The following is a 25,484-nucleotide window of genomic DNA, read 5'->3' on the forward strand; positions in this document are numbered from 1 at the left end:
TGTGCTGCTCAGCAATCTGATCTTACTGGGTTGTCCAAACTGTGTCTCTGTGTCCATCTTTTGGTAGAGACTACAGTGCAAAATGTCACAGGGGTATTATAGTCTCCATCTTCTTCCTCTTTAAGAGCTACAGCGTATCCTCTGTCATCTCTTCCATTTTAAGGAGGTATGTTCTCTCATTGAATCCACACACACCGCACCTGCGTTGGTTCAGCCATCTCTGCAGAGAGATGGCATCGCTGGCTGGGGAGAGAGTTTGTCCATGTGAGTGCAGTGGAGAGAGATGGTGGATGCAGAAGGGAGCGTGAATAGCATTGCAACCCTCTCAGCAGTGGGTTTTTCGTACTCTTTGGTACTGTATATGTTTTGAAACATAATGTTAGAGCACCAGCCATCCTGGTGTGTCAAACTTGGCAAAGTAGAGAACAACTTCTGCTGATCTTAGTGGTATGACCTCCTTGTGACACTCGTCAAGGTGACTGTTTAGACGTAGCTACCTATAATCTCAGAAGGAACATCTCCTTCCTTGTCTGTTACTGTAGTTCAAATGAAGATCTACAAGCAGAGAACATGGTGTTTAAGGTTATGCCACCAAATTGCTACATCTTATGTACAATAAATACCAGTCACCTCTTCTATACCTCTGAAGTCAGTAATGTAAGAGTAACTTTAGTTCATTTCAGTTAGCAATGAATTAGTAATTCAGTTAGTAATTCAGATCTACACTGAATTACCTACAAGTAAGCATGTTTGTGGGACTGTGGTGCAGGAACCTGTGGCATGTGTGAGTCTTTCTGCTGTGATTCAGGCAGTCATGTCAAGAATTTGATCTTTTTTTTTGAGGATAAAGGAGAGTATATATCTTAAACTTGGCTAAGAGAGTCTCCAGTTCAGGGAACAACAGGCTGCAGTACTTTCAAAGTAGTATGTGCCCCCATTAAGCCATTCTTTGTTACTGTACAGGATAAGTCATAAATAGTTTATTTGTTCCTTGGCAACTTCACATTTCATGTAAGAACAGAGGAACATGTATGCAGTGGAACTTGTATGAGATCAACATTTAATCCCTGAAAATTATTTAGTAAACATCAAGATTTCCCAAAAACTGGTGATCTTATCAATCCAAGCAAACTTGCAAAGGTTAATAAAAAACTAGCCCTTGCAGCGATGGCTATGAATGAACATATACACTTACATACACTTACATACACATACTCTTATACAAGTACATGGGGTTATTGTGGTGGCTTCTTAATTCTGTACTGCCATTGTATAGATAAGGAACAGGTACAGTAAGTATGCAACAGAGCATAAAGTTAATTAGCTTCTATGTCAGAAGGCCACAGTCCCTCCAGTTGGGGCCAACCAGCCACATCTTCATTTAAGGACTGGCATCTCAGATGTCTCCTAGTCCCTGGACTTCCCCAAATTCCCTTGGGATGCAGAATTTCAACTGGCTTGTTTGCAACATTGTTTTCTTAGAAGGAGGACTTTGCCCTTATTTTCAGTTAGCCTGGAGTTGAATGTGAACTTGGAAAGCTGAAAGCGAAGTGTTAACCTCTTGATATAAACTCAGAAAAGCTTAGAAGAGAAAAATGCAGTTCAGCCTATCAAGAATATGTAGCATCTTCTGTGGTTGTTCCTTAGAGCTTTCCTAAGACATCTCTCAGCCCTGAGGCAAATGGGACAAGCAGTTGAGTGACATTTTCCCTTTGGGATGCTGTCTTATATAGTGGACTTTTCTGGTTTTTTTGTTTGGTTGGGGTTTTTTTATTGATGTAGGCAGTGAAAGATAGCTGAGCAGCACTTAGCTTTCCTATCTGCTGTATTTCAACATTTGTCTATAAGGCTAATGAAAGGGTTGCTGGTCTAAAGAGGTTACATCACTTTCAGGGGATAAACAAATACATGATGTGTGATAAGTTGCAGCTACACTGAGCTATCTCTGCTACTCAAGTACCTTTCTGCATTTTAAAGACCGTTACATTATGTTATGCTAAAGAGTTGAAGAGTACTGCCACCTAGTTCATCCTCCCACTCCAAAACAGGATCAGCTCTACTTATAGCACTGCTGACAGACACTTGTATAACCAGTCCTTAAAGATTTCCAGCAATGGGGACCTCACTGCCTTTCCAAGTAAATTTTCAGGCCGAACATTTCTGCAATATGAGCTCATGACTTTCAGCTCTTGCTGCTTGTGAATGTTGATGAACAGATTATTACCTAACTGTGCAGCAGCATTTTATGTCTTTGTAGCATGTTTTCATGCTTTCTGTTCTTTAGGCTGAGCAATCTTATGTTCTCTCAGTCTTTTCTTACAATTTGTGTTACCTAGGCATCTGCTTGTTCTCATTGCTCCCCGGTGATCTCCAGTTGCCTCACATCTTTCTTGAGGTGTGAAGAGGGTACTTCAGCTGAGCCAGAATAGCAGTGTCGAGTGGGGCAGAAGGATGTAATTCCATCTGCATTCCAACAGTTCATCCCAGAGTGGTGCTTGCTTAGGTTAAAGCAGCACAGTGACATCACAGATTCACCTTCAGCTCAGATTCTGTGTGGTCCTTAGATGCTTTGTGTAGTGCTGCTGTATGCCTAGTTGTTCCCCATCCTCTGTGCATGCAGATTGTTGTTCTTGGCTAAATACAGCAGCTTTCACTTGGTCTGGTTGTCAGAATTATTAGCTTTTTCAGTTTGTCAAGATTATTCTAATCTTGTCTTCAGTTATGGTTAATGTAATATACCATTTAACAAACACTTCTGCTGCGTCACCTATTCCATTAGTGAAAATATTGCATCTCCAGGAGTTAGGTTGAAGAACCCTACAAGAACAATCCTTCAGATTTAGCTGAACTGTGGATAAATCCTCCCAGAAACAACACATTATTGACAACTACTACAGCCATTTGCAATATCACCTTTTTGTAGTAATCACCAGTATTGATCACCAGTTTTCTCATCTACATTATGCAGTTCCCTCCAACATTAATCATTTAGGGAGACAGGTTTTTACTACCTAATTTTATGAATTGGATTTAGTATTTTTCTTCTTTTTTTTTTTTATTATAGTGTTTAAATTATTTTTCCTAAGATTTTTCAGCTTTGTCTGAAACTGCTTGGAGCTGCCAATGGATTCTTGTTTTGTGGCATGTTGATCTTAGACCATTTTTTCTTATCTGGTTTAGCTGACTGTGAAGATATGTGCCATATGCACATACACACGCCCCCACAAACACCTGCCCCCCCAGTGTTTGCTACTTCCTGCAATTTATTGTTTCATTTATTGATTATTGATTTATTAGCCTGTTACCCCTTTATAGATGGAAATTAGGTTGTTTTTACTAGATTTGCTCAATACATCCATGTTTTCTGTTTTTTTACTTTTTGTTTCCGATGTATGCTTACAAGTCATTTCATTACCTGCACCAGTCTTTCTGGGAAATTATAGTAAAGGCAAATGGTCTGTAGTTTCTATGGCTTCCTAGCTTTTTTTTTTCACGTTTTCAAAAAAAGCACTCTGACCTTTTCCAAACATTTTTTACCTTACTTTGTCCTCTACAAGCTCTCAAAGACAACTGAGAACAGCTCTGAGATTTGTTCTACTCATTCCTAAAATATTTTAGGGCAAAGTTCATGTCTTGGACAATTTGAGAACATTTGGTTTACTCTGGTGCTCCCTGTGTATTCCCCGTTCTGTGCTGAAATCTCATTGCTTCTTTCCTGATATTAATTCCTGCTAGTGGGAGGATCACTTGGCCTTTTTCAGTAAAGTCATAGCAAAAAATGGTATTTTGATCTTCCTAGTGTCGTGTCTCAATGGCTTTCTTTCTTTTCTTGAGTGTCAGACCAATAATTTCACTATATTCATGGAATCACACATCTCATTTTGTGCCCTGACTTTTTAGTTTTAGTCTTTAGTTTTATTGCATGATGCTCTTATTATCTTACTGTAAGTGGTGTTCACTATGCATACTTCCGATTACATTCACATTTTTATTTTCATTAAGAGTAACCATAATATTAAGGGTGCAATGTGCCAAACATGGCAGCTAGAGTTTTCCAAACTAATGTTCATTTTGACAACTGTAAAAGTTCTGGTGAGTGCACGTCATTGATATATGTTGTCATCTTTTGGCTAGTTTCAATAGTGCTGGGACATTTTCCCCCTCATTGTGTTCAAAATAACCAGGCAAGCCTCGCCTACAAGATCTGGACTCTCTGTCTGTCATCATGGTCCAAATGTATGACCTGTATAAATGGGATCCACTGAGAGAAATGTTTAACAGCTTGACAGTTTTCCTGTGTGTTAACAGTAGTTTAATCTGCTGGCCAATAGTTATCCTTACTTTGAGAACTTTTTCTGAGTTGTCTTCCCAAGGCAGCAGCTGTCAGAAAAACGGTGAGAACAGGTTTCTTGTGACTGTCTGTGTGGAACCACTCTATCCTCAGGGAGGGAAAGTGGGGAATTTCTGCATCTCCAAAACAAATCCAGTTAGCCAGATTAAGGCTCATAAAACCTGACATTTCTGAGAGGAAAAGTATCATATGGACTAGAAGGAAATAGCGAACAACATGTAACTGCACAAGTGGCTGCAGAATTTTCACCAGCTTTGACATGTACTGTCAGCAGCCCCATTGAGAAACCCCCTATATTTGCACACACGCAGCTACAAATGCTTTTAAGTTGCCTTCTAGTGCAGCAGGATGGCCGGGGGGGCAGGTGCTTTTAATGTATTGATTTTCCTCAAAAAAAAAAAAAAGTGGGTAAGTGATTTCTCCTAACTTCTGCTTTCTATTTGAGTCCCTCTTGTCTTCTAGTCTCAGGTTAACTCATCTCTTCCTTCTCCCTTCTTCTTCTCACCATCCTGTTTTCTTCTGTTTTCTCTTGGGTTTAGTTTGCCACTTAAGAGCATTTTTGGTTATCCTGATGTTGGCTCTCCACTCTTCCTGCCTGGTCCATTCTGTATGGGATGAGTTGCTGTCTCCTGCCACAGCCTGTTTTGTTTCCAGAACTACTATACAACTTGCAGAAAAGAAAGGTGACTTGAAGTGTGAGTTCATGGGAACAGTAACCTGAAAGAAGGGTAACTCAGAGGGTTTGTGCCTGCACTTAGATAAGGTCCCTCTCTATATCAGTTTGCTATTTGACCTTGGAAAAGTTATTTAGGTTCTTGGTCTGAGTCCAGAGCCATGTTCCTCTTTACTTCAACTCTTAACAAGTGTAGAGGGAACTTAAACATCTAGTTCCTAGGACTGGTGTGGACAAAACCACTAATCTCAGTGATGAATGTGCCTAAAACAGCATTCAGACCTTCCCATGCACTTGTCTGCTATCTAACTTTGTAGACTTTTATTTTTTCTAGGACTCAGTGGAGATACATCTGAACCAGCTGTCACTCCCATCCATCTTCATTTCTTAGGAGAATGAGTTGTTTTAAATTCTCATAGAAATTCCCTTTTTACTCGATTATTAAATATGTTTTAATTTGACAGCAATGTTATTTTTAGTAATACTTTTGTAGCCCTTAGTATTAACATCTAGTTGGTGGAAAAAACTGCTAAATATTTATACTTCTTGTCTTTGATCTTTCACTCAGAAGAACTGAAAAGGTATCACACTTAACATTTTTATTATAAATATTGTAGATAGCATTTGAAAGAGTCCAAATTCACCTCTCTTGTCGGATTTGTTCGGATTATTGAGATGGGTTGTCACTCATAAGTACAGGTGGCACTTCAGTTGCCAATGGTTGGAAAATTTTGAGTGATACTATTGCACCTAATGACCAGTAATGGAATCATTAATATCACTGTTTGAAAGAAGTTTTTTCCATCCTCTTACCTGCACACTGTAGCTCAGAGGGAGGTGAATATAATGTCTTCGCACAAGAAGCGAACTCCGCAAACAGTGTGTCTTCCAGGGTTCTCGTAACAGAGACAGGTTGTGTCCCTCATCCAATCCAGTACTAGCCAGTTGCCCTGGAAGGGCACAAGGGATTGCAAATGAGGTACATAAGTCATGAAGTTCTGCCAGAACCACAGAGCCTGTTGCTGCCAAAGATACCTTCTTCTACCACTAAATTATGAGGGATTTAGGAGGTCAAGAAAAATGTGGAAAAAGTGGGAGAGCCAGCAATGACAGAAAATATGTTGATTTGTTGTTGTTTTACGCACTTAAATTGTGAATTTTTCTTTAAGAATTTTCTGGCTGGTAGCCAAAATGCTTCAGCTGCCTGTTCTACCAGGACTTCCAGGTAATGCTTGCTTCTGTTCTCCTCAGTATGTCAGTATTGGATATGTCAGCCAAGTTTCTTTTCCAGAGAGAGGACGTGATCCATCATAGGAATTTTTTGCCTTGATCTCTCATGGGAAATGTAGTCCTGCCATGGTTTCTGAACTAAACACGGAAGGAGAAAGTCAAGGAGCTTAGATGCCAGTTCTCATGAGACACAATATCAAATTGAGTTATTTTGTTCATTTGTTTGCTCAGTTAGAGAATGCTTAAGTCTCTAGTGGTCAATTTTTTTAACAACAAATAACAAAAAGTATTACCCCTTCATTTTGTTTTGGTGAAAACAAGATTCGACTTTGAAAAGCCTTTGGCATGGAACCTTTTCAGTCAAACCTAGGGAAAGTGAAGCAAAATAAAACTCTCTGCTGTACACAAAATAGGTATTCTGTCCTGTCTGATGCCAAAACTATCTATTTTTCTCTCTTACTTTCAGCATCCAATTATTTTTCTATGTTTAGTACATAAAATTAAGTGTCTCAAGTATTTTACCAAGCAACCTTCTCTTATTTGCCACCACAATGGGTAGAAGTTATTTCACTGGATTTTGTATATGTGTGTTTGTATCAGAAAGTTTGCTTTTCTCTATCTTTATTCCACCTGTGCAGTATCCTATCACAGTGATAACCCTGAAGAAAATGTAGGGTTTTGTCCCCATTCCAAGTCTCACAGGTTTGCACATGTTCTGGTCTTTCCATGCATGCCCACTGCATGGCTTTCTTTCATGGCTGAAGGGCTCAGCCTTGGGAAGTTGACAGATCATTCCATGCATGGGGTTGAATTCATCTGGCATGATGAGTGCTCCGGGGTTACTATGCTGACAACAAGGAAAGTCTTGAAGATATTCAGCCTCTAGCCTATTCTTGAGTCTTCCTGGATTTAGAGCAAGATTTGCAACCGACTCACTTGATGGACTCGTAAGCCCCTAAAAATGGAGGAGACCCAGTGTGAACTGAATGCATAAAGTTCATCTTACAAGAAGGGTAACTCTCAGTCGCATCCAACTTTCAATCCACATGAAATGGATTCCTCCATATTGGCATGGATCAGATATGATGGAAATTTCTGTCACCTGTGTTTGATAGATGATTTTCCCGAAGAGACAGAGATTGGAGGACAATCAGTCATCACCAGTCGTGAAATCCATCCCCTTGAGAACTGTTTTCATACCTGCTTTACAACCACTGATCATTGCTTTCTTCAAGGAATCAATGAGTCATTGTCTTTAAATGAAAAGAAAAAACACAATCCCAAATTACAAGACTTAGAAGTTTTTTCTACCCTTCGGTGGCAGCAAAAGTCTGTATCACAATTAGCTTATGATCCTGTGGGTACTCTGGATTTTCTTTTAGTATAATGGAGAATAGTACTTTTCTTCTTCACCCTAGTGATATTTCATTGTTGCCTGCATGTAATGGATTCCATTACTGTTGGTGCTGTGAAGCTTAAGAGCTTTTTAATAGGAAGTGCTTGAATCTGAGATGGGTTGACTGTATCCTTGGCTGGTTACTGACTCTACTGTAACAGTGCACAAGGAAAATACTCTCTCAGTTTCTTGTGTGACTGAGTCTGTTTACAGAAGTTTAGCAGAAAAGACCTTACACTGCTCACATTAGTTCTTTTGCTGGCCTGTGTCAGCAAACCAGGGTAACCTGTTGGAATGAGAAAAGGTCATTAGAGGCCAAAGTGCTGGGCCAAAGCACAAGTAATTGCTTGAACTGTTTCACTAAACATTTAGTGAGTACATCTTACAGCCAGATGACTTTCAGGTGTTGCCTATGAAATAATTTTTTTCAGTATTTATCTATTTGTATCTCTTCCTGCATGCAAGAAATTAATTGATTAGATGATAGATTTAGGCAGAAAAAGAAAGTCATGATCAAAGTTTTCTAACAAATCCAATGTATTTTGAATACTGGACAATGGCTTAGGTCCTACATATGGTTAACAGTGTCTCAGTGACTGAGAAGCTGAAAAGTTTCCAAGTGCTTTCATTTTTCATCCACCTTTCATTATCTTAACTAGAAGGTGTTATTTATGTTCTTTGTCATTATATCCCATATCGTGCTCTTTATCTCTCTCAGTAATCTGGCTATTAACAGAATTTTGACTTTTTTTTCCTACATGAGGAGAGAAGCTTAAGATGGAATTAATAGCAAAGAAAGAATGAAAAGGTCAAGCAGGTTCAGGGTTTGGTATTCAGATACAGATTCCACCAAGTCCAGTTAGAAAAGAGCAAAAAGTCCACTGCTGTCTTAGTTTTGTGAAATAGAAGAACAGTATTTCAGTCCAACCATATGTCAGTGAACATGCATCTCTTTCAAAGTGACCACCAAAAAAATCCACAGTAGTCAAGTAATGTTGACAGTCTCAACATGCTTATGTTGACCTAAACTATCTTTGAACCATCCTTCTGTCAGATATCAGCTGGAAGAGGTGTGCAAGAGGAATGACCATTCCCTGCTTTCTGTGGGTTTAAAACAATTCTTTCTTCTGGAGGTGATGCCTTTCACTGGCATCAAAATCACCTTAAACCAAACATGTCCCTTTTTAAGAATATGCTGTATGTACAATATGCTCTTCCAGAGAGATGAAGTATTAGCATTTGAAAGGACTGATGAGAATGCATATTTAGGAAAGACCTTTGTTCAGAGAATTACTGCTATATTCTATGTGCATATCACCATCGTAATTGAATTATTTGCCACTGACATAAGGTATATAGCACAAGCCTTTTGCCATTTTCCATGATGTACTTCTTAGCAAAGAGTGCCACTTGTCGCTTTAAGATTTATAGTAGGATATTTAGCAGTTGTGTCTACTATCATAGGAGATGGATGTGGTTTGAAAACGTGAAACAAAAAGGAACAGGTAATTAATTATATCTTCTTGCAGTTTAATATTCCTCCCCATTTCCACTTAAACCGTGAACCATTCTGGAACTGCTGGAGCCACAAAGCAAAACCACAGCTGTGCTCTCCACGTGGCTTTTTCTACTGGAATGCTACTAACATGAAACAGTATTTTTGTTTCTTTCCATCATCACCGCTTTCAGGGCACTGTTGCAAATAAAACAAGCCTTTCTCTTTGTTGAGGTCATTCCATGCATGCTCAGAGCATGATGTTGATCTCTGTGAAGGGTGTAGCAGCCACTGAGTACTGTGTGAAGGTTTATGTAAGGGAATTACTTGATTAATCTTTTTGGGGGAGATATAGGATACAAACTGCCATGGCAGGAATTGGGAGACCCTCAAAGAACCTCATTAACATGACTCACTAAACAGAGAGAAAATAATCTCAAATATTTGTGCTACCATGTGCATAGATCTTTCATTTTAAATAGTATTCCGTAGGAAAAGGTGGAATAATAGGTATGGTGGTGAATACTACTGCTTAGTGAACTGCTCAGCATATGAAAGAGATGGTACTCTTTTTTGCTCCTTCATGCTGTGGGTGATTGTCATCTCTAGTTTTCTGTTCCTCAAAGTCAATCCGGCTTTCTTGAAAAGTGTGTAGTTCTGTGTTGTTCTCACCACATAAGAGCAGGGGTAACCTCCCTGCAGAAGTCTCTGCCGATGGAGAATAAAACACAGTTAAATAATAGGGATTTTCCCCACTCACTGCTTTCCCTTTTTTTCTCCCTCTGCCAGTACAGGATGGAGAAGTTTTCATTCTTGTTACAGTATTGCATGTAGAAGAGAAAAACAACAATGCCAAGAATTTATTCTTTATGCAACATTTTGCTTACCAAAGGACCCAGGGATTAGTCTTATGTAATGACTGAGACAGGTTCCCCTGTCAGGATATTTAAGTGCTTTGCTGTTGGTAGCTTCTGGGATCAGCTTTCTAGACAAGTAGCATTTAAAGCATCCTTCTGTAGTTTTCCATAGTTTTCCATGAAGGGAAAGCTAACACACATGTATTAATTTTTGTTGCCTAACACACCCTTTCATTCTAGCCCTGGTGCCAGTGTCACATTGCTTTCATGTTCGTTTTATTAGACTAGTGGCAGACTAAGGCCCCTTCATTTCTTGTTATGCATAGATATCAAGCTGAAATATCCAAACATCTACATTGACCTTCAGGTTGACTCCATGCCATGAATCTGACCTGGCAGGGATCAGCTCCCTAGCACATGGAGGCAGCTGCGTGACAATCCTGAAAAATGTGAGGCAAAGCTGTTTCCTCGCAAAATCATATGAAAGAGCATTAGGCATTGTTTCACTCCAGTGTTTGTTCGCGGTCCGTATCTTGTTTCCTCCTGTGGCGTCAGAAAAAATCCCTGACTTCCTTTTCCCTTTGAGCAGTGCTTCACTGTACTCCCTGTGTTTCATTACCTGAAAGCCGCAGGCTGGTGCAGAGGAGCCTTGTGACACTAAGATCAGCTGAAGCCTAATGGAGAGGAGTCCACGTGACTGCAAACCGCGTGGACTTGTCTGGCGGTGCAGTTTAGGTAAATAAAGCCCAATGTGCTCACTGCTAATCTTCTACATTTTTTTTCTTTTTTTTTTCTTTCTTTTTTACCCAGTGATGCTGCTGTTCTAGGTTTTGGCCTCAAAATTTTGTTTCTCAGAATAGAGAGCTACTGCTTCCGTATTGTCAGGCTGCAGCATGACATGCAGCAGAGAGTTCATTATGCATTAGCAGAGCCATCTTTAAGGTAGGCAAACAGTCTGTAGCTCTGCAGAACAAAAGAAAAGCAAGAAAGGGAATGAGCAAAGGTAGTATTTGCTGACAATAATTTTTTTCAGTTGCAGCTTATGGCAGGGATTAACCACAGTGTCTTAGTGTTTTATTTGGGAGTGGGAGCGGGGGAAGTATTAGGGGAGGGAAGAGCTAACAAGTATTCTTCCCCACCTCCCTTGAAAGGTTAGTATTAGTACTCTGAAAACAATGCTTAAGGTTTTGAAATTTGCAGTGTGCCTTTTATTGAAATAGCATTGAACCATTATACTCTTTCTTTCTAATTAGTAACAAAGATGCAAAAAACCCAAGTTAAAGGTGGGAGAAAAATGTAGCATCCAATGTTGCATTCATGCAAGCTTATGTGTAGCCAGCCATGTGTTGTTGCAACTTCATTTTTTGCTTATAATTGAATTAAGATTAATTACATTTAATGCAATCCCACAAGAAACTATTGTCCTATTCTGACATATTTCATTTGCTTCGTGAAGGAATGGCTCACTGGGATGGAGGGAGGGGGGATACAGAAACACATGAGTCAGGAGTAATTGTCACCTTCAGTTAGCCATGATCAGTGAAGAAACAGTGTTGTAGAGACCCCTATATCAGCTTACCCCTACGTTAAGCAAACTTGTGTTTACATCACATTAAATGGTGGTAATGACTATTCCATCATGGGATATATTCCCAATATTTACAAGACTTCAGGATCAAACCTGTGACTGTACACCTTCTAGATTTTCATCTGAAGCAATTTGCAAATGTTTTTGATCAGGTGTTTTACCGTAGCACCTTTAAAAACTGAAATACTACCAGCTGTAGTGATGTTTGCCAGCCTGGTTTTGAAAATTGTTTCTGTTGAGCCCCGATTCATTATCCCTCTGTCTTATTCAAATTTCTTACTGACAGTGTAGCATCTTGCCAGTCCCATTTACTTGCTTTCCCCCGGTCTGTCCTCGTGGCTGCTTTGCAGAGGTGGAGCAGAGCAGAGCAACACCTTCCCAGCAGTTACACCTCCCCCTCTTTTCTCAAAGATCACTTTTCCACAGCATTTAACCTGCACACAGGGAAAGCTCTTGGCTGGCTTTTAGCAGTTAACTGCAGTCAGCTTAACACTTTATGAAATGCAGTTTGCCCTTTCCAATACCAGCCAGATTTAACTTGCTTTATCTTCAGTGCACACAAAAAAAGAAGGAATGCTTTAATTTGAAGTTATCTTTTTTGTTGTAAACTGCCAGTGGGAGCAGGGCAAGCTTCCCACCCATGTCGGGTGGAACAGAGTTTGTATCAAATAGCTATTCTGAGGTAAAAACTAATTGTATTAAATAGCTATTGTGAGGTAAAAACTATCTGTGCCTGTTTTTAGTAGGATTTGAGGTTGAAATTAGTGTCTTAAGAATTATCTTTGTCTATAAACACAATCTTAGTTCTAATCAAATAGTCATAATAAACATGGATTCTAACATGAAAGAATTTCAGGAGAGAGATGACCCAAAGCTTGCTAAATGCCTTTGTGTGCCATTAAATGCAGAGTTCTGCCAGTCTGGGAGCTCCTTCTGCCTGATACTTGATCTCTGGTCTCCTATTATTTTTCCCTTCAGATTTTCTCTCTTTCACTGAAGTTAGTGTTTACCTTTGAAAGAAGAAGCTGTGTGGGCTCCATTTGACACTAAAAAGTATGCCAGAACTGCCATTTAAATTCAGTAACACAAGCACTCCAATTACAGAGGTGCCCTTGCAAGAGCTAGGTACTCCAGCCTGCTTTTGATGGAGAGCAAGATTTTTTTCACTCTTACTCAACTTACTAGTTTGTCCTGGGTTTTCATTAACTTGTCTCTGCCTAACCAGCAACTCTTAAATACTTTTTGCCCCCATCATTCCCTCTTTTCTATTCCTTTTCCGTGTTCTCCTTTGTCTTTTTCTTTCCATAGTGCAGGGTAAGAAATTTTGCACTGCCGTTTGGTGCTCCACTTTGGGAGCGATGACTGCCTTCATCCTCCATCTCTGTCCTTCTCCCACAAATGAATACTTGGTCATCACAGTACTTCAGATGCATTTTATTCCTGTTTCTAATTTACAGTGAAGGCAAAGAAATGAGAAGGAAATGTTTTACTCTGTTTTGCAGCTGTTTGTTCAGTCTCCTTCCCCAGGCTGAGGCCTGGATGGTAAGGCTGTGAGATGCCCCACATCAGCCGGTAACATCGCTCTCCAGTGCACAGAGGTTGCACGGTGTTTTCCTTATGCCCATCACCACCAGCCCCACTGATCTGAGTGGGGTATGTGTGCCCAGTGCTCACTCAAATAGCCCCATTAGCACCGAAATGAGAGAGCTGTGGTGTCAGCAGCGGTTCAGTGGTTAGTTAGCACAGCCCTCCTCGTGGGATTGTTTACTCTGGTAAGAAGCTACCCCACTGCAATATAAGTTGAGGTGTAAGGTGGACTTCAGCAAAGGCCTCTGTGAAAATTAAAATTCAGGTCAGTCCCACGTCTCTGGACTGTGTATTTTAGCATTAAGGTGATTTTCAAGCAACAGGAACAAAATTAGACCACAAATAAAAATGATCCAGAGGGTGTGTGTTTGGCCTCATGTATTTGCATTTGTAGGCACATGTATTTATGAGTCCTCTTTTGGTCTGTGTTTTGTAGGACGAAGAAGGTCAGCCATTGCTACCGGATCGTTTACCGCCACCCGGAGAGGACTTTGACGCAGGACGAGGTGCATCGCATCCATCAAGCTATTGAAGAGTCAGCAGTTCGAGAACTTGGGGTTGAGGGCAGGTTCTAGCACTGCTGGTCTGAAGCCCTAATGACAGTTGCTTTTTTTCTTTCTTTCCTTTCTTTTTTTTTCTTCTCTTTTCAGGTTTTTAGTTTGCAAGAGAGGGGTTTTGTGACTGAATGTAGAACATGGAAAGCGGTTGATAAATGGGCAGTGGTAAAACTAGCAGGTAATAAACATTACTACTGAGAAATCATTGACAAAGTGCTGGTGCTTTATTTTAAGAAATGGGAGAACAGCAGTAATGTAAGATTTCCCTCCTGTTACGATAAGAAATACACTGCTTGGTGGTTTTCTATGTTGTTAATTGGTCCCTGGGTTCCATTAAACCATAAATACTTGGCATTATTTCTGTGTTGACAGGATCTTCTGTAACAAGTGAAGCAAATCAGAGACATAGATTAGCTCAGGGAAGAATAACCCATCCTGCTGCCCGCCCCTCCCTCTTTTTTTAAATAAGAAATGTCAGATTTTCCTTTAAGAAACTTTCCAAGAAGTACATCTTGAAAAGTTTGGCTCTCTTTACTTTCAGAGCCCATGGGTGTTACTTTCATCAGCTACAGAGAAGGACTCCCTGTGGCTCCAGGGCCAGACTTGACTGTCTTCAAATGCTGGGGTCATTGGCAAGTTTTTCCTGTTAGATCCTCTTGCTCCCACAGGAGCAGAGCCACTCAGTGAGTTGCTCCAAGCTGTGCCATCTTCCCCAGGGAAGAAACTCCCTTATCGCACTTCTCGCATAGGCACCAGTACCAGATAAGTCTCTTCCCCTGTCACCATCAAAGGATTGATATCACCTGGGGCAGGACAGCAGAAAAGAGAAGTTCTTCCCTGCAATGCCCTGAAAAGCAGCTGCCTTGATCTATCACAGTATCTTACTTTCTAGCAGCAGTGTCTGCTCAGGAATTTGACCTTTAAGGCAGGAAACCAAACTAAAATGGGATCTCCTGCTATTTGAGGCACCAGTCGCTTTACAGGATGCTTGCCTTTTTCATTGCAGGTTATAATAAGTAAATTCTGGTGATGATTTGATGCTAGGGCCTGTAGAAGTGTTCAAATGATCTGATAAATACTTGATGAGCCATTGCAGATGCTGATATGGAATATGGGACCTGTTTTTGCTTGTAATGGTATTTCATACAGTCTTGCAGGTCACATCTGGTTGCCTTGTGCAGGCAACATTCCCTCCTTCAGGGAAGAAGGCAATAAAAATGCTGCAATAAACAACATCTAAAACAGATTTATACCTTATCAAGAAACATCTGTGCAGCAGGCTTGTACTCAACCATAAGAAGCCAGTCACTATTGCAGATGTGACAGAAGCACAGAGCTTATTTTAATTTCATTACTCAACATATTTAGCTGTGTAAACAAATCCTAATCTAAATCGTTGTTTTGTTATCCAAATAACTTGATTATGAAAACAATATGCTAGACTTTCTACAAGGCAAAAAGAATGGGTTCCATTTAGGCATCAGAAAACCCTACTTGGTTATTTTTAAACCATCGTCTACTAAGGTCCTTAAATAAAGGATAAACATCCATTTGATGTTTCTCTGTCTCCTTCATCCTTTGCCTTTTCAGGATGCTCGGTGAGGACCACTGAAGAGGAAGAGCACTTCCCTGAATTGCACTGAGCAGTAATTGTTCCAAGGCAGGGCCTAATCAATGCTGCCACATGGGGCAGCAGATTATGTAGATCTTAACTGATGGAATTGCTTATGGAGAAAGTACAATAACCTGCCTGCTGTATGAAAAAACTAAGTCTCTTGGGAAAACAAGACACTATCTGGGGCGAAGTAGATGACAAGATTTCCCTTTTAATTTATTATTTATTGAAGTTTCCCTTTTCTGCTCCCTAAATCCTTCCGTTCTTCTTTCATTCTGATCAACTAGTTTTGAGAGCATAAAAATCTGGGGAAAGCAAGGAGAAAACTGGACAATGAGTCTTTGTCACTGCAGCCACTGGTCCCCTGTATGGCTTTGCAAGGCAGTTTGGATTTTCTTGGATCAGCCAGTCTCCAGTCACTAACATCCACTGTGTTTGGCTCGATATCTCTTTTCCAACCTAAACAATTCTATGATTCTATGTGCCTGCACTCCGTTGAGCATGGGCTCCCTGCGACAGCCAGGTCTTGGTGGAGTAATGTTATTCTTTGAAACCTGAAAGATTAATCTCACGGGCTAATAGGATAAGGGGGAAATGCAAAGCTTTCCCTGAAGCTGACCTAATACCATGGAATCATCTTCCGGAGTAGGTGTTTTCATAGCAGCAACTTTCAGACAAAAATGTGAACTATTCCATTAAAAAAAACAAACAGCTTCTTCAGGAGCAAGCAGAATTCAATCACATGAATGCCTGTAAAATCATAAGGGCTGGCTGTGAGCCAGCCAATAAACACTTGGGTAAAACTTTGTCACATGTATTCTTGGATTAATCTACTCTAAAGACCTATTGTTCTGACAAAGATACACCACAACTAGCAAAGCAGACCTCAGATCAAAAGGCATCAGAGTTGATTTATACTGCTGTCCTTTGGAAAATATGTTTTTCCCTTTAAAGCCTGACCTTAATTTTACTGGGGAAATTCGCTATGGATAGTAGTAAACTATCAAACCATATGATCCCTTGTGGATACCAACAGAGAACCCATAAGAGTCTTAAGGTTGTAATAGCCATTATTTATTTTACCGCTGATCAGGGACATAGGATGCTAACAGCATCTCGGAGACTAGACTGATCCTTGGTGGGAGTGTGGAAAACTTGACTGAGGAAGTCCTTGGTACAGTCACTGACCAACCCTTGTCAAGGAAAAGGCGATCCTCTGCTGTCACTTGGCTTTTTAGGACATATTAGGACATATTTAGGACATATTTAGCACAAAGGTAGGTGAACTACCTTGAAGACCAAGAACAATGTAACTAACAAGATAAGATCCCTTGCTAGTCTCTGCTACCCTAAAATCTGTTTCATGAATGTTCCTCAACGTTGGATGGGCTACAAGTCTAAAAAAGGTGGATGAGTTCCTCAATATCAAAGCGAAACCATGCCATATGGGAATATTAAGGGGAGCAGCATTCGAGTAATTACTGTGCATGCTGACTGACTAGTGTAGTGACAGGCACAATGCACTGCTGCTTGTTTTTATCAGCTGCCTGTGTTTATTTTTGTGTGCCTCTGGGTTTTATATCAGCATCCTTTAATAAAAGAGAAAAAAGTCAATTGTAGCAAAAGAAGCTACACATCCCCAGGAATACTAGCTGGGGATTTGTGTGACTGAACAGTATGTATGGTTTAAATGTTCTGGGCGCTGGTTTTGTTTGTAGCTGCCATTGGTTTTCAAGCTAACCATGATTCCTCAAAGACTAAAGATTTAGCTTTAACATGCAGTTTGGGATCTTCCCAGTGAACTGGCAGCAGATTTATGGTGCACTTAAGTCTTACCTGGTTTTGATATTCTTATTGAAGGTGCTGCAATGGAAATGTGTTGTGATCTAGATAGGCAGTAAATGGCTCTGTGTCTTTACCCTTGAGACTGCAGTGACCTCTGCCACAGTATTGCCAGGCACAATCAAACAGTTGCACAAATCTGAAATCAGTTTTGTACCGAGAATCCAAACTATGTTAGTAAATCACTGGTGGCCGTCGTTTCCCTTCCATTGAGTATGTTACTGCTGTCCCTTCTGCAGCTGGTAGCCATACTGCAGCACTGAATTTACTATCTGCTTACTCTGTGCACCTGTATTGAGTTCCCAAGTATGAACAAACTGGCCTCAGCCCTTGAATACTTTCATGTAGCGATTAGCTTTTTTTAAAAAAAATGGGGGAAAAAAAAAATTGTGGGCTTTTTGTGTGTTTGGTAATTTTTGTCTACAGTGCATTTCAACTCTCCCAGGTAAACACACAAGTATGGGAGTACTCTTTGGTGGTTCATTGAAGTAAACAGAGGGAGTCTTGCCCTGAAAAGCAGAATTATGTCCATCTTATTGAGTTCATATTTGGGTAAAACTAAAAAACCTTGTCTTCACTGTGGGTTGACTGAAGATTGGCTGGTGCTTATTAGTTAAAGCAAGGTCGGAAAGCATTCTGTCTTGCACCCACCCCCCCAAACAACATAGACACAAGGACATTCTGTCAAATTCAGTGTGAGCACATAAAATGGTTGTGCTGGGTATTTGAGGCCTGCTAGTTGGTATCACTGAACTGTCTCCATCAGAGATAGTTACCATCTGGGAGAGGAAATGAGTTTGTACTTCAGCTCTGAAATAAGCAGCCATATTTTTGAAGCTCAGAGCTCTCTTCAGCTGCTACCTGCTGTGCATCTTTGCTCAGAGAAGACTGTTTCCGTAAAACAGATTTGCTTTCTGGGTAGAACAGGCCATATTGACTAATTACACACATCCTGATCAAATTTTAAGATTTGTGAGCATTGCCTCTGAAGGGCCACCAAAACAGTGCTCTGTTTTGGTGAGGCAGTCTTGTGAGGACCTTGAACAAATTTGTAGGGGACAAGAAACCAGTCTTTGGTACTTACTACCTGCTTTTAAATGTTAGTGCAGTTCAACACAGAGCTGGGTAAAGGCACTGACTTCTCCAGAATCTGTTGTATAAGCTTTGATCATCATTAACATCTGACGCACTCAAATGTTTGGCAGGTTTTGTGCTTTTGTGCCTTTCTCATATGGCCTCTGTTATTCTATTTATGTTCACTGTTAACTAAGTAGAGTCTGTTTTAGTCTACCTATTATACTTGGACTACTGACATGACCTGGTTTTCCCATTTCCGTTTTGCTTACCTTCTCATACAGTTCTTGCTTTAAAATTTGGTGTAACTTTGGTGAGGAAACAGAGTCAGGCTTCAGGCAGGGAGATTTATTATACCACAGCCTACAGCCTGTGCTCCCACACCGCATTACTGCAGGGTCTCTCTGTGCTCAGCCTCTGGATGCAGGTGATTAACATGCGGTCCAGGGAATTGTGCCTCTGTCTGCTCAGTAATTTGCTGGGCAGCACTGCAGTCATCCAGAGCAGCTGCCACTTAAATGGGCAGAAGATTGTTCTCTTTTTATTTTAGTGTCTGCAGCTTCCCTCATATCACTGTATGATACAGCTAGAAGCGCTGTGTTGGTTTTTGCTGCAGCTAAGCATCAATTAGATGCATCTCGTGATGCGGTGCTTGTGCAGCCATTTGTCTGCAGAATCACTGCGTGCATGTAAATAGGTATTCCCATCTCCATCTACAGATGTGAGGCACATGGATACCAAGGGTCAGGATTAAAAAATTATTAGCCCCCCAACAGGTACAATTAACTGCTTGTGGGATTTTGTCAATGTCTATGCAGGTTTGAAAGTCCCAAATGTTTAGTTACTTGAAACATTTTGTAACCTGGCACTCAGTGGCTGTGGTGACACCAGTGTCATTCTGTGACAGGGGAGCAGGTTTAGGGAGAAACCACAGGGTAGCTGAGAAGCAAGGTTCTGTCATCCTCGACTCAAAGCTCTGAGTTATCCTCCCTACCACCATGCCACAGAGAGGCACAGATGTGATTTTGGCTGCCTGCCTTTGCATAGGCATATAGTAAATAGCAGGCTTTTTGGTCATCAGTTATTTAAGAAATTATTGATTCTCATGCCAAATCTTTACTCACTGGTGTTAGAGAAACTCATAATCATTCACAGGATCATTATTGACAGATCTCAGTATAGGAATTGAATAAAACATGTGGGAGTGGAAGTGTGGGTCTGAAGGTTGGTTTGTGTCTTCCAGATCATAAGGGCAGGGATTGATAAAGGTTTAAGTCAACAGTCTAATCTTGTACCCACACCAAGGCCCCTTTTGTTGGGTGTTCAGCATCTTGGTGGTGATTTCAGGAGGAATGGGGTCATCTGGGATCACCAAACAGCTCTCCAGAGATGGCTGCCCAGTGTCCATCAGGAAGCCCTTGCCTGGGCAGTGAGGACTCTGACCACACATTACGCCTTACACAGCAACGCTGATGGAGCCAGTATACATAAGCCTACCTTCTTGGGCCCTCCCCTGATGCACTTCCTTTGGTCTGAAATCTTCCAAATTCTAGTTAATCTCCCTCCCATGACCCCAGGCTTGAGCTCTTCTCCTCTTTCCACCAAAATGCCCCACTCAGTGCCTGGTGCCTTGTCAGAAGCTTGCTTGGAAGGCTTTCATGCTGGCTGGCCAAGGGGCCAAGAAAACCAGATTGATGATCCCTGTGCAGATGCCTTAATGCTTGGGTGTCTCCTCTCAGCTGCTGTTTTTCCCAAAGTTTGCCAGAACGTCTTGCCTCAGAGACTCTCCACTTGAAGTCCAGGGTGGATGTGTTTGGATTCAAAAGTCAGCGATGGTCACTAACAGTAGGAGTGTGAGCACCCATCACTATTGCACACACCCTTGCTTCCTTAAGAAGAGGAGACAGGGAAATAGCAGGGTTGCAATGAAGGCTGTCAGCATAAATAAGTGTACCCTAACTGAAATTTCAGACAGGGGAGACAGCATATTGGTAATAACCTGATGTCCAGCATGGTTCCTTGCATGTACTTCCAGAAAATGTTTACAAATGTATTTTAGATAACTAATAACAGCAGCCTTCTGTGTGTGTTTACAAGCTGGGGTGTTATAGTCTGCATCACTTTTCATTCCTTTCCACTTGCCAGAAACTTAAAAGTTTGAATTTGGTTAAGAATTATATGATCTTCTGATATTCCTGGTCTCCCAGCATGACCCCTTATGTCAAGGAGGGCAGCCCAGCATTGGTAAGGAGATTTTCAGCACCTTACCAAATTATGTTATTTGTATGTAACACACATATGAAATTGGTTGGAGTGGTTGATGTGAGTCTTGCTTCTGTGTTGTGGATACAAAAGCACAGTTGTTATTCCCTATATTCTGTCTGATTAGAGACTTTTCTCTCCTGCTGCTTTGCTCTGATACACAGAAATCACCTTTTTCCAAGAAAAATTCAATACTTTTTGGTGCCTCCTGCTGTCATAGAACCAACAGTCTTCTGAGCACTTTCCCTTCAAAGAGCCATCAAATTTTGGGCAGCCAATTCCCTTTCCCACTTGAGATGTTTTTTCCAGCCCGAAAGACTTTCTGGCATCTGTTTTAGGCTCCTGTGCAACACCTGCTGCTGGTGACAATGCAGGTCTTTTTCTGCCTTGAGAGAAGAAAGGTGACTTAATAGAAAGGCCAACTTTGTAAAAGAAATTTGAATTACTTAAAAGTCCTGCCGTAATGACAAAAATCTAGCCTCTTAAAAATTAGGCACAGAAGTCAGTTTTGATCTTTACTAGAGAGCAGGTTTGTGCAGTGGTAACATTTCCATGTCTGTGAACACATTTCTGCCTAGATAGTAGAGCAGGCTGCCCGTGACACCTGGAAGGAGATCCAATTTAAGGCCAAGGATGACAGCACATGGTAGGGACAGGGAGGAAAAATTCCTACCTTGGTTTTAGTGTCTTTCAGGAGAGCCACTGTAAGATTTATCAGTTACATCCTTGAAGGGTACCTTGTTACCTGTCAAGAGGAAAAGGCTCTGCATAGGATGGGACAACAAATGGGCAAAGGGCTCTTAACTTACAGGGTCTATTGATTGCTGCCATGTTTTCTGGGCTGAAGGAAATGAGCTGGAGGAGTGCCTCTCTTAGCAGTGATGTTTTAATGGAGACATGATTAACAGGAAGAGAAGTGCACCTCCCACTGGTGAGTAGACGTGAGATGATCCACATGGACAGCTGGTCCTGCATTCACATAGCAACTTCCTGCTAGGGAAGAGGCAATTTGTTTGATGGAGATGCAGATGGCATCAGGCATGGCCATCTCCACCTGGAAACCACCTCTACAGTCCAGGCTGACATTGAGCCAAACTAAGAGCCTCCTTGCAGTCTTCCTGATATGGAAAAACTAAAGTTAAAGGGTTATGTGCAATCATCAGATTGTGAGGTCTGTCATAGGTCATGATGATCCCAGTGGCCTTTCCTACATGGCCTTCAAGTTATTTTTAGTAAATCCAGAGCATGATGTGTGGGACCCCAGCCAGAAAGCTCTCTGGAAAAGCACAGCCTGTAAATGAGTAATAATAAGCTTATTATGAAACTCTTCCTCTTAGTGGCAGACCTAAATAGGCACAAGATTGATCATAATTGTGAGATTTTTGTCTTAATGGTGAAAATAACCCTGAGCTTTCCCACAAGATCTTAAGGATCTTGAAACATTCTTCCAATGAAGATCAAATGATACACATCAGACGAACTGATGACTGGAGAGGCTGAGGTGTTTGCCTTATGTCACACATTAAATCCTGAATCCAGGTGTCCCAGAGTCCTCCCTGATCCAGAGTCCTATTCTGTAGGTAGTGTGGGCCCTCAGGAACGAAGGAAAAGAGGACCTTGGTGCTTTTCCTGATCCTTGCAGTATTGGACAAGATTAGGCCCCACTTCCTACTCTGTTTCTCTGCACTGCAGTGGCATTTAATAAATTACACTGAAGGCTTTCTTCACCTGAATTGCAAAATCAAACCGGAAGTGTTACGGTGACTGAGAGACAAAGGATAAAAGAACAAAACTGAGGCAAGACATCTAATTTTCCCCACTCCTCCCCCCCCCTCTGCTTTTCAAAGCACTTATTGAGTGAGGCTAAGGGAGCAACTGGCAACACATTCACAGGACCTTGGTCCTCTGTGTATGTGTCTTCTGCAAGGATCTCAGTCTGGTGGGTGTTCTGAAATTATGTCAGGAGCTATGCAGTTTCTGCCTGGGGCTTTAGTGTGCCTAGTCTGCCAGAAGATTTAATTTTCCCCATCAGGAGCTCTTGGGCACCTTGGATCTGCTGTAAAGAGGGGGATGAAATGCTTAGTGGTAAGGCTTAGCCCTGCAGGGCATCACTCCAGACATGACAGTACAGAGAACAGCAGAGCTTCTACTTCCTCTGGTCCTTCCCTGTACTGAACCCAGTGCTTGCATCGGGGCAGCTTAACTCAGGTGCATCTTTATAGGGTGCCATGAGAGCTAAGACTCGTGGTGGTGACTGAAACACACTTCGTCTTGTGAAAGTCTGATAAGCATTTCATCAAGTTATGAAATAGAATTTTGTCCTTCCTGTCTCAATATGATAAGGATAAATTGGTAGTGCAGGCTCTTACATATAAGATTATGTATGCAGGAGCTCTTAATGCATTATTTTTCTTGCATTAACCAATTCTGTTTCTCTTTGTACCCATGCAAACTTCTGTCATTCATATCCTGTGGCAAGAAGCTCAGTTTAACTAATCTGTGTTAAAAAGAGAGTGTGCTTTGGATTGTTTTGAACCTGCCATCTAGCTTTGCCTGGTGTCTCACATGCCAAAATAACTGGTACAGTCAACACCAGGCCCTCAGTAGCCAGAGAAGGACTGACAAATCTGAAAAATCTTTGGAGGAGAGTCACAGAGTTGATCAGGAGAGGTGGAAGTACAGGTAGATGAGTTCAAATATAAGATGATGCAGAGCTTAGCTCAGGAATGACTAACAAATGTGTGGTTTGTGAGACATGTAGCGGTCTGATGAGCACGAACACCCTCCCACTCTCCCGAGCGTGAGAGAAGAATTTTTAGTGTGACACGCAGGGATATAACAAGGGCTAATAGTGTGACAGTCAGGCTGAATGTAAGGTAAAATTTCCTGACAATGAGATGTATTTTGCTGTGAAACAGTTTCCCAAGGGAAAGGGCAGGAGCCCAGCTGCTTTGTCTTTTTTAAAGCCAGACTGGACAAAGCATTAGGAAAGGTAATCTAGACAGCAAGTGTAAATTGGCAGGAGGACAAAATGGTGATTTAATAGGTCCTTTCCATTTCTGGCTCCTATGATATGATATTCTGTGTAATGAGTTTTGACTGGTTTTAAGCTTGGAGGGTAAGAGGAAGATAAAACTGAGCAAAAAGATTTAACAACAAGAACTAAGAAAATAACTGTACTGTTTTTCAGTAGTTATAGAAAGTGCCAGACTGGGAGTTCCTTAAGCCAATGGTACTATTTGAAAATAACATTGCAAATGAGAAAGCAAAAAGTTAAATTGCTAATGATTATAGTAATGATTTATTTTTACAGAGTCCTGGTAGTGGCGAAGTATCCAAGAACACATTTCATACTGGGGCTCTGCAAATGTGACTGATGTAATGGGGTATTGGTGTAGCTGACACTGAAATGCAGCACCCACTGCACTGAAACAACCTGTTTTAATGGTGAACAGCAACACCAGGCAGCACTTTAAGATGGAGTATAACTTCTGTAATTGAAACTATAAAAGAATTGTCATGGTTTGACAGGATTTCATTAATTGATGAATTGTCTAGGCAGCAGTTTCTTTTGCAACTGCCCTTACACGTGTCTTTGCTTTTAAAGCAGCAAGATATGGCAATAGCGACCTGGCTTCCTTGGTTGCTTCTGGATGGACAGGTAGAAGTCTGCTGAACTAGCACGAGCTGAGACAAATTGGACTGGCATCAAGGATGGGCACGATATCACTCTCGCTGGTCATGACATCACTGGTTCCCATGTCACCCTCATATTCTTGCCTTTTGCAGGTTTTTCAAGAAAGGTTTCTTGCAGATGCCAAATTTTCCAGACTGTTGGCCATAGTAGTTTGTTTCATGTCATAATATCTTGCTTTTGTCATAATACCTGGGCCTGATGCCCAAGTGTGGCTGCTATATGCAAGAGCTGTCTCGTGTAGTTTTTATCTCCCCTTTGTGAGTCCTGACTTCCAGACTTTGAATTCCTGGAGGACAAAGGCACTCTCCTTTCTTTTAGCAAACACAACAAGGGAGCCCTACTGGAAAAGAACAGTATGAAAATATTAAATAAGTAAGGTCTCTGTACGGAACCAGAACAGGCAGTTTGGAAAAGCTGGATATATATTATTATATATATTATTAACTGGTGAAATATGTTGGTTATCATTTTTTTTTAAGTAACAGTCGCAAGTCTAAAAGAAAGAGGAAGTGGTCAAATACAGATGTTCTGCATTGTTTATCACCCATGAAATTAGACTTTCTTAGACAACAGCCTTGAAGAGACACCTCAGTTGAAAGAGGAAGGAAATGAGCAAGGTGAGAACTTGAGTGTTGAACTTGTCATTCTTCTGGAGCCACATGCTCACAGTGGGACTGACTCATATGGCATTAAAATTGTTCTCTTTTATACTATCTACAAGACTATGTCTAATGTAATATTTTTAGTTGCACAATTAACCAAATGCTATCCATTTGTTAATGAAGGTGGAAAATATTCCTGTATAAAGTGCCATTGACAACTGAGTAGCTTAGGTACTGTATGGTTTGACTACCTCTAGTTTTCAGACAGATTTACCAATACTCAAGATTTTTATTCAATAGTCACTACAGATTTAGTCCTATCGGGTCTTAGGTAGTCACGCAAAAATCAGTCAAAATTTTCCTTTGAATTTTTATATTATTCATAGGAGTTGGTTTGAGCTAGAGTTCTACTTTATTCACCAGAAAAAGCCCATGAATTCAGGCCTGAGACAAAATCCTGCCACTCTCCTGCTTCCAAAAAGTCAGAGCCAAAAGAATATTTATATAAAAACAAGTGATATGGCAGTCTTTTTTTTAATTTATTTAAATTGATAAGGCATTCGGAGATTTTAGAAGAATTGCTACTTCTTTATGTTCTTTATGTATTGGTGAGAAGTTAGCTTGAAAGCCACTGTAAACCTTCATGATCTGGGTTTCG

At 40.9% G+C, this 25,484-nt stretch overlaps 1 protein-coding gene across 8 annotated transcripts in view; it reads left to right on the forward strand.

The window, feature by feature from the left end:
* FARS2 (phenylalanyl-tRNA synthetase 2, mitochondrial) overlaps window positions 1-13,939 on the forward strand; it is a 241,277-nt gene extending 227,338 nt beyond the window's left edge. For 7 of the 8 annotated variants that reach the window (XM_039386529.1, XM_039386527.1, XM_039386526.1 and 4 more), the window contains 2 exons: window positions 13,614-13,683; window positions 13,828-13,939. In XM_039386529.1, the coding sequence (XP_039242463.1) occupies window positions 13,614-13,683; window positions 13,828-13,932 (175 nt within the window). In that variant the 3' untranslated portion in view covers window positions 13,933-13,939. Of the gene's footprint in view, window positions 1-13,613 lie in introns of all 8 variants that reach the window. The other variant, XM_027733849.2, reaches the window with a different exon arrangement.
* Window positions 13,940-25,484: the final 11,545 nt, after the last annotated feature.

Source organism: Pipra filicauda, unplaced genomic scaffold (assembly GCF_003945595.2).
Source record: "Pipra filicauda isolate LSUMZ 115617 unplaced genomic scaffold, ASM394559v2 scaffold48_size3843733_pilon, whole genome shotgun sequence".
NCBI classification, from domain to species: Eukaryota; Metazoa; Chordata; class Aves; order Passeriformes; family Pipridae; genus Pipra; species Pipra filicauda.